The sequence below is a fragment of the Asparagus officinalis genome, chromosome 3 (assembly GCF_001876935.1).
Source record: "Asparagus officinalis chromosome 3, Aspof.V1, whole genome shotgun sequence".
NCBI classification, from domain to species: Eukaryota; Viridiplantae; Streptophyta; class Magnoliopsida; order Asparagales; family Asparagaceae; genus Asparagus; species Asparagus officinalis.
The window spans coordinates 7748900-7758816 of NC_033796.1; the positions used below are offsets into that span (position 1 = coordinate 7748900).

Consider the following 9917-nt stretch of genomic DNA (forward strand, 5'->3'; position numbering starts at 1 on the left):
GGGGGGGCTTTGTATTTCTGTTTTCTTTTCTTACTTTGTGATTTGGGAGAAACATTTATCAGACTTAGACTCCACCATAACTTAGCAAACAAACAACTTCTTGCCATTTCATCGATTAATCCACAAAAGATAAAAAGAATAAGGAAGATGACATACATCAACAATAGCCGTTGGATCTTTCTTTGTTGCGAAGTTAGAAAGTAGTGAATCCCTCACAGATCTTTCAATATTTTGTAACCCATGAGCAAGTTTTGTAATATGTTGTTCTCCAAGTGATAAATGTAGAGTTTCATTTGAGAAAGCTTTTCTGCTATCCAGATTTAAGAGAGACCCATTCTGTATAACAAAGGCACATAAAGGAGTAGTATGAGCTACACATGAAAAAAAAATGTGAAGTCAAAGAGTAATTAAATGCATTAATACTAAGTTCAATATATATTTAGACCATAATAGAATACGATGAGAATGAATGATGTGAAGTTCTACGCCTCTCTGGTAAAGGTATCTTCGACCTCATGTGATTACCGTTCTTCTGGCCGTTAATAATAAAAGCTTAAAAAGAAAACTACCATATTTGTGTAACGTTTTCATATGCGCACAGCCAAAGGTCTATATGTTTATAGCTCGAATTGTATGTTTTGGATGGCATTTACTACAATTAAATGAGACAAATAGTTGCGTACTAGCAATCGTGTACATTCTCTGTCATTCATGCATACATCTTCACTAAATTTTTATGGAAAAAGCAAAACCATACACATACAAAGAATTTATCCAAACATAATAAGGATAGCTTAGTGCGTTTCTCTCTTTAATTAAGGTGTGTTAGTTGCTTATTAAGATATGTTTTTAATCTAAAAACATTAAACCGATTATGGAACATGTCAAGTTTTTGTCTATTTTACTTCTTTATTAATTTTAGATAGAATTAAGCATGAAATATGTTCATTATTGATCAGTAAATTTGCGCTTCAATAAACTGATAAAGTACATTCACTTATTATGGAAGAATGCACTTGTAAGTTTATTAAAAAAATGTGACATATATATACCATATACATATCACTTATTATGGAAGAATGCACTTGTAAGTTTATTAAAAAAATGTGACATATATATACCATATACATATGCATACGAAAGGGGAAAAACACATACACACATAATGTATAAAGATAAAATGTGACATATATACCATTAGCCGCAACAGATTTGAAAAACACATACACACATAATGTATAAAGATAAAATGTGACATATATACCATTAGCCGCAACAGATTTGGTCATATATAGATTCAAAAACAATTCTACGATAGAAAACTCACTATTTTGCTAAGCAAAAGAGAGAGAAGCAATATATAGACAAAGCCAGGGAAACTATAAGAACCCATTGGTACAAATGATGTGTATGAATCCAAAACCTATTTATAAAGGAGAATCCAAAACCTATTTATAAAGGAGATCCATGTCCTTCCATTTTTTTCTAATTAAGCACCAAGGCTTGCTTGAAATGGTATTCAATTAAGGATTTAGCAAAAAAATGAAGTATTACACCATTTCAACCCCACATTTATGTGCATTAATTCAGTCCATTTTCCATCAAAACCAGAATCCTTTATTTTGAGAAAGTATCTAATGCATTCATTTTACTTCTTAAAATACAATATAATGAGGTAATGCATCTATCGGTCCATACATGGACCACTAATCCATTATCCACCTCAAGGTTCTCATGAAATGAAATTAAAACTTTCAATAAATTAAAAATATTTAAAAAACAAATTTTTTTAATATCACTATATCGTTTTTTCCGTTTTTCTTGTTTTTTTTACCTTCACCACTTTTATTTCTTTGGTAATTTTCTATTTTTTTATCATGTCCGCATCATAATAATTTGTGTACTTTGAAGTTGCTTAAATCATTATTTCAAAATTTGAAACTAACTAGATACGGTTTCGGTTTCGAATATGATTTTTTCTTTTTACTCGGATATGGTTATAGATATGGTTACAGATACATTAATCAGGCTCAACTAGCTGATACGGTTCGTATATCTGGATGTTCATTTTAAGAATATATATATATATATAATATATATAATATATATATATATTATATATATATATATAATATATATATATTATACTTATATATATATATATATATATATATATATATATATATATATGTGTGATGTGATGTCGTGTGTATATATATATATATATTATATTTATTATATATATATATATATATATATTATATATATATATATATATATATATATATATATATATATATATATGTGGTGCTGTGGTCCGTGTCGGTTGTGTGTGTGTGTGTATATATATATATTGATATATATCTATAATATGTATATATATACATATATATATATATATATACACACAACACACACATATATATATACTATATTATATATATATATATATATATATATATATATATATATATATATATGGTGTGTGTGTGTGTGTGTGTGTGTGTGGTGTGTGTCTGTGTGTGTGGTGTGCTGTGTATATATAATGCAATTGCCATGTACATGTTTCTTTAGATCCTTAATTACCTAAATAAAGTAACTAATGTTACAATTTTATTGTACGTATTAACCAAGGAAAATGTGTGTTTTTGTTGCAAGAAGGTAAAGGTAATCTTCTAAATGATGAAGTTGAAAATTGAGTATAAATATGTATAAACCAAATGTCACTGTTTGAGTTATGCTAAGCACGGATAGAAGAGCGCAATACAAAATGGTGTTGGATTTTTTGGTCAAAACCGCTTTCCAAAATGAGTTTTCAAACTATATATATTAACTATAAGTACTTTCATAAATGCTTAGTAGCCTACTGGAAAGTAAAAGTTTTGGTGTTTCAAAAGGTCCTTTGTTCGAGGCTTGCCAACGACAAGCCGAGAAGTGTTTTGTTTTATTTAATCCCTCATAAGTTCTAGTGGGTTGTGGGCCGTGAGCTCGTGGGCCAATGGGCCGATGATCGGGGCTAATCGGGCTGAGGCGCTTTGTAGGTGCACTTCGCACGGAGGCAAAGGTTGCCTCGCAGGCTGCTTCACAGCATGCGGACGAGCTACGCACTCTCACTAGGGTGCAACCCTAGCGTTCTCGAGTTCAGACGAAGCTCCTCTATTTGTCGAGGTTCGTCAATTCGACGAGACTCGTTTGGTTGGCGAGGTTCGCCCGTTTGACGAGGTTCGTCTTATTGACGAGGTTCATCTGTTGATACAAGTTTGAGGAGGTTCGCCCATTTAACGAGGTTCGTTCATTCGACGAGGTTCAAACTTTAGACGAGATTTGCCCGTTTAACGAGGTTCGCTCATTCGACGAGGTTCGCCCGTTAGATGAGGTTCGCCCATTTAACGATGTTCGTTAATTCGATAAGGCTCGTCAGTTCGACGGGGTTCGTTTGACGAAGTTCGTCTGACTTGCTGAGACGCGACCCTCACGATGCGTTGTAACGCATCTATTGATTGTCTCGCCTTTAGGCATTAATGCATGCAGCATTTACAATAGCATTTAAATCAATTGACGTTATAATCATAATTTTCATTATGAATTGTAACGATCACATTGATTGTATGTGACTCTTGAGCTTGCCTTGTAGGCCTATAAATAGTGCCCATTGGGCAGCTTTTGAGGTGTGCTTGGACATGCGAATTTGAGAGCTCTTGGAGACATAGTGCTATTGTGCTGCTGCTGGTGCAGAGCTTGTGCTGAAGGAACTCCTGTTGCAGAACCTATGCTTGAAGGTATTTTGCCTGAAACCGAAAGATTTTGAACCGAATGTTCTGAGATCAAGGAGATCTTTTGTCTTGATCGAAAAGTCTTTTAGATCGAGGGCATCTGCTAATATGGTGGCTGCTAACATGGTGGCTGCTAAGTAGAAGGCATCTGCTAACATGGTGGCTGCTAACTCTGATAAGGGTACCGATTTTTCTGCCAAGAAGAAGAAGAAGTCTTTCAACAAAAAGAAGAATCAAAACCCAAAGAACTAAAAGTTCAGAAGAAAGATTTCAAGAAGAGTGACAAATGCTTCAATTGTGGGAAACAAATGTATTTTGCCAAGAGCTGCAAAGCACCAAAGAAGAGAACATCACACAATGTTAATCAACTTGATAATTGTGTTGTTATGCTATTTCAAGTGACAACTTCCAACAACGTCTCTGGTTGATGGTTAGATACAGGTGCTACCTATCATGTCTGCTCCAACAGAGATTTGCCCTCTTCTTATGTTGTTGTCAAAGAAAACATATCAATAGCTGATCGTTCTGTAGTTCATGTTCTTGGAACTAGGACATGGTGATGACTCTTTTTTGGAAAGACTCACATTGAAAGATGTGAAACATGTTTCCTCAATTACTAAGTCTCTGGAAGCCTACTATGTGATGCTGGTATGAGGCTGGATTTCTAAGGAGGAAATGTTGTATTATCTTTTAAGAAGATGTACGTTGACAATGCGTATTGTACTGATGGCATATATAAGATCAGTAATATTATATCCAACTCAGTTATAAATAAAGTATCCTCTTTTGCTTATTCCTCTGCATTATGGCACAATAGACTGGGACATGTAAATTATAGAAAGCTATCTAGTATGAAAAAGTTAGGATTACTTCTGAAATATGGGGGGAACAAACCTGAGAAGCGTGAAGTCTGTACACAAGCAAAGCTGACAAGAAAGCCATTTCCAAGCGTCACAAGGAGCATCAACCTATTGGATCTAATTCATTCAGATACTTGTGACTTCAAAAGCTTCGTCACTCGAGGCGACATGAAGTACTTTATCACATTCATTGATGATCATTCTCGTTTCTATCACGTCTACCTGCTGAAATCTAAAGATGAAGCCCCAACAAGTTTGTCGAGTTTTGGACTCGAGTCGAGAAGCAGTTTAGACTTCAGGTGAAAAGACTAAGGAGCAACAGAGGAGGAGAGTACCGATTTAAGGAGTCAGAAACATACTTTAAGAGCATTGAATCATTGTTAAAACTACCGCTTCGTATTCTCTGCAATCTAATGGAATTACAGAAAGGAAGAATCGCACATTGACCGAGGTGGTAAATTTGATGCTAATCATATCTGGTCCACCTACATGCTATCAGGGAGATGCTTTGCTGATGGCAAACTGGATTCTGAATAGAGTACCCTATTCCAAAACTGATGCCCCTCATCATTTATGGTTGGGATATCCAGATTCTTTAGATGGTTTCAAAGTGTGGGGATGTCTCGTATATGTTCGAGTTTCAGATATCAGAAAGCCTAAGCTCGGACCAAAAGCAAACATATGTGTGTTTCTTGGCTTTGCTGAAGATAGCGATGCTTGCGGGTTCCTGGACCTTGAAACCAACTCCGTCATTGAAGCTCGGGATGAAGAATTCTTTGAGGATAAGTTTATCAAGAATAAAGGTTTGTTATTCAAATATATACTAGAAAATATTGGTAGTCAGATGCACCAGAGGAGCCAGTTCTGCAAGAAACTAAAAGTGTCAATGATGAAGAAGTTATTAAACCATCTTCCAAGCATATAAGGAGATAGAAAGATTTTAGAAATAACTTCATCACCTATAATGTGGAAAGAGATTCACAGACTTTCCAAGAAGCAATGCAATCAACAGACACTCTCCTGTGAAAAGAAGCTATAGATGATGAGATGGATTTATTGATCCAAAATCACACGTGGGAGTTGGTGGGTATACCTGAAGGTGCAAAACCTATCAGTTGCAAGTGAATCTTCAAGAAAAAGCTTCATTCTAATGGTACTATTGAGAAGTACAAAGCAAGACTGGTGGCGAAAGGGTTCTCTCAGAGAGAAAGAATAGATTTCTTTGATATTTATGCACCAGTCTGAAAAATTACTACCATCAGAGTGCTTATCATATGGGCGGCGATAAAAAGACTCGTCATACATCAGATGGATATGAAGACTGCCTTTCTCAATGGAGATCTCACAGAAGAGATCTACATAGAAAAATCAGAAGGACTTGATGCTCCAGTTGGTAAAGTTTGTAAACTTGTTAAGTCTATATATGGACATAAACAGGCACTGAAACTATGACATGAGAAGTTCGATGGGGTTGTTCGCAATAATGAGTATCAAGTCAGTAAATCTGATAAGTTCCTATATATCAAGGTCACTGAAGGAAATGTGGTGGTTATCTATCTTTATGTGGATGGTATGCTCATCATCGAGAGTGATTTGGAGATAGTAACATCTACCAAAAAAAATTTCTTGACAAAGTTCAGTATGAAGGACCTTGGAACTGTGGATGTGATTCTCGAAATCAAAATCATATACTCTAAGGAGGGTATTGGATTGTTCCAATCTTATTATATCGAAAGCATGCTAAGAAAATATGGCTACTATAACCTGCCAGAAATGTTAGTACCGTATGATTACAATAAGAAGCTTCGACCGGACATTGGAAGACTAGTAGAGCATATAAGATACTCAAAGATTATTAGGAGTCTTAAATACGTGATGAGCTGCACCATGCCAGATATAGTATTCGTTGTATGATTGCTTAGTAGATTCACAAGTAATCCTGGAAAGCTTCATTGGGATGTTGTTCAGAGATTGATGAGATACTTAAAAGGAACTACAAGTCTGGGTCTATTCTACACTGTATATATTCGGTTATAATCGAAGGCTATTCAGATACGAGCTGGTGCTCAGAACCAGATGACTGCAGATCTGCTGTAGATTTTGTCTTCACCATGGGTGTAGATGCCGTCTCGTGGAAGTCTAAGAAGCAGACAATGATTGTACAGTCATTGATAAAATCTGAGTTCTTCACACTCTGTGCTGTAGAAAATAAAGCTGGGTGGCTCAGTTGTATTCTCCGAGACCTTTCATTGACAGAATTGTAAGGCACAATTACTATCTATTGTGATAATCAGGCAATGAGCACTATAACAATGAACTCGTTGTTCAATGGAAAGAAACGGACCATTTGTCTGAAGCATGGCTATTTGAGAGAACTCATTTGTCAAGGAGTCATCTCTATGATTGACGTCCGGTCTTAAGAAAATGTTGCTGATCCTTTGACTAAATATCTGAAAAAGAACATAGTCGAAAGGACGTCTGTTGGAATGGGTCTCAAAGTTTTATGAGTCTTACAAATACTTACCATGTTCATCAAATTATTAGTTCAAAGCTTACGCTACTAATAATAAGATAACTGGTTCAAAAGTCAAGTAAGATTTACAAAGTTTGATGAATCTTACAGATACTTATCATTTACATCAAGTTATTAGCTCAAAGTTTACGTTAATAATGACCAGATGATTGGTTCAAAAATCAAGTAAGATTTATAAGTAAAATCCTATCATGTAAAGAGGATTGTTGTTAAGCCTTAATAAGTCCAAAGAATTTTGTATGCGGGATGTTGGATGGATAACATGCTTAAAAAACTCACTAATAATTCTATCATATAAAGGGGTTGGTTGTTAAGCCTTAATGAGTCCAACGCATTTCAGATACGGTGTGTTAGATAGGAAACACGTCTAAATGACACCTAGAATCTTATCATGAGAGAAGATGGCTCTTAAGCCTTAATGAGTTCAAAGCATTTCAGATGCGGGATGTTTGATAGGAAACATACCTAAAGAACTCACCTATGTATGGGTGGAGATTTGATTGTCTCCAATGATGTATTGTGGAAAGATATCTAGAACCCTAGCAAAAACCAGGAAATGCACAGGGCTATAAATGTGCAAGGCAAAGGCAAAGACAAGTGTGGTTCAAAGTGAAAACTATCACAGATGAGTTTGATCTTGTGCGGTCGCTAGATTTTAGACATGTGCTGGTTCAAGTCTCTGTGACACCATACATCTACCTTTTATTCAGTTGATCTAAGGGGATTCAAGTCCTTACGACATCTACCTTATGCACAGCGATTGAAACAATGCACCGTTACACGACACTAGTTGAAAAACTTGTGGGGAATTCTTGAATTTTTTGGTCAAAACCGCTTTCCAAAATGAGTTTTCAAACTATATATATTAATTACAAGTACTTTCATAAATGCTTAGTAGTCTAGTGGAAAGTAAAAGTTTTAGTGTTTCGAAAGGTCCTCTGTTCGAGGCTTACCAATGACAAGCCGAGAAGTGTTTTATTTTATTTAATTTCTCATAAGTTCTAGTGGGTCATGGGTCATGGGCTTATAGGCCAATGGGCCGGTGATCGGAGCTAATTGGGCTGAGGCGCTAAGAGGCGCTTTGTAGGCACACTTTGCACTTTCCACGAAGGCATCGGGACGAGGTGACGCCCTTTGGCGCCACATTGGCTATCACTATGGTCGCCATGAAGGTTGCCTCATAGGCTCCTTTGCAGCATGCGGACAAGCTACGCACTTGCACTAGGGTGTAACTCTAGCGTTCTCGAGTTCAGGTGAAGCTCCTCTATTTGTCGAGGTTCGTCAATTCGACGAGACTCGTTTGGTTAACGAGGTTCGCCCGTCTGGCGAGGTTCGTCTTATTGACGAGGTTCGTCTGTTGATACATGTTCGACGAGGTTCGTCCGTTTAACGAGGTTCACTCGTTCAATGAGGTTCACACATTAGACGAGGTTCGCCCGTTTAACGAGGTTCGCTTGTTCGACGAGGTTTACTCGTTAGACGAGGTTCGCCCGTTTAACGACATTCGTTAATTCGACGAGGTTCGTTTGACGAGATTCGTCTGACTTGCTGAGACACGGCCCTCACAATGCGTTGTAACGCGTCTATTGATTGCCTCACCTTCAGGCATTAGTGCATACAACATTTACAATAACATTTAAACCAGTTAACATTACAATCATAATTGTCATTATGAATTTGATGCGGCATAAACATGTACCAAAAAGGTTGCAAGTACACAACCGTGTCAAGTTATAGTATTTAAGATATCGATCCCACGAGGAAGGTGTTTTGTAGGAGAAAATATAAAATCGGTTCTTATGTTGTGTGCGTGACAAGTAGGAGTGATAAGTGAATGTGATTGTGAAGAGATTGAGAGAGTGAAAATGGTGTGTGAATAGGTGCAAGTGTAAGTGAGAGTGGATTTGAAAAAGAATGAGTATGATCAATAAGGTGAGAAGGAAAAAATGAATAAAATCAAGAAACAAATAAAAAATCAAGAATGAAGAACAAAATTCTAGAATAAAAGAAAATACAAGAAATTAAAGATGGTGGATTCAATTATAGATATGGATAATCTAAAATTGAACCCACTTCTTAGAAAAGAGTGATTCCCTAGAGGGTTCTAGCCTAAAGGCGAATCAAACAAAATAAAAATAAACAAAAAGAAAAACTAAACCCAAGAGGGTTCTAGCCTCAAGGTGAATAGTATAAGAAATTAAAATCTAATTACAAAATAAATTGTAAAATCTAAACTACAAAATAAAATTGCAAGAATTAAATGCAAGAAAATAAATCTATTCTATAAGCATAAAATAAATCTAAGGCAAGAGGGTTCTAGCCTCTTGGCTATTTAACAAGAAAATAAAATCTAAACTACAAGCATAGAAATAAATCTACACTAATAAGCAATAAAAAGGAAATAAAAGAAAAAAAGGAAAGAAATGCAAACCTTCAAATAATTCTCCATCTTCATCTTCATCTTCATCATCCAACAAAGAGAAGAAGAGAAAAATTTAAAGTGGTGAAAAAATTATTATTATTAATTGCAACTAAAGTTACAATTTTTGGAAGGCCTTCTCAATTAAGAGTAGCCCTCCTCTCCAAAAGGAGTTACAAAAATTTTCACACCTCTAACCCCTCACTCTCTACCCCTATTTATAGTAAACATCAGTGAATGAGAGCCATTGGATCAAACTTGAGCCCCAAGACAAGCAAAATCAGCCATTGACGCGCGCTACAGTAATCTGGCATCGATGCAGGCATCGATGC

General features: G+C 35.9%; 1 protein-coding gene across 1 annotated transcript in view; it reads right to left on the reverse strand.

Moving 5' to 3' along the window:
• The window catches only part of LOC109834571, a 24311-nt gene that overhangs the window by 4071 nt on the left and 10323 nt on the right, over positions 1 to 9917 (reverse strand). The window contains exon 3 of the mRNA XM_020402606.1: positions 157 to 336. Coding sequence (XP_020258195.1) covers positions 157 to 336 — 180 coding nt within the window. The remainder of the gene's footprint in view (positions 1 to 156; positions 337 to 9917) is intronic.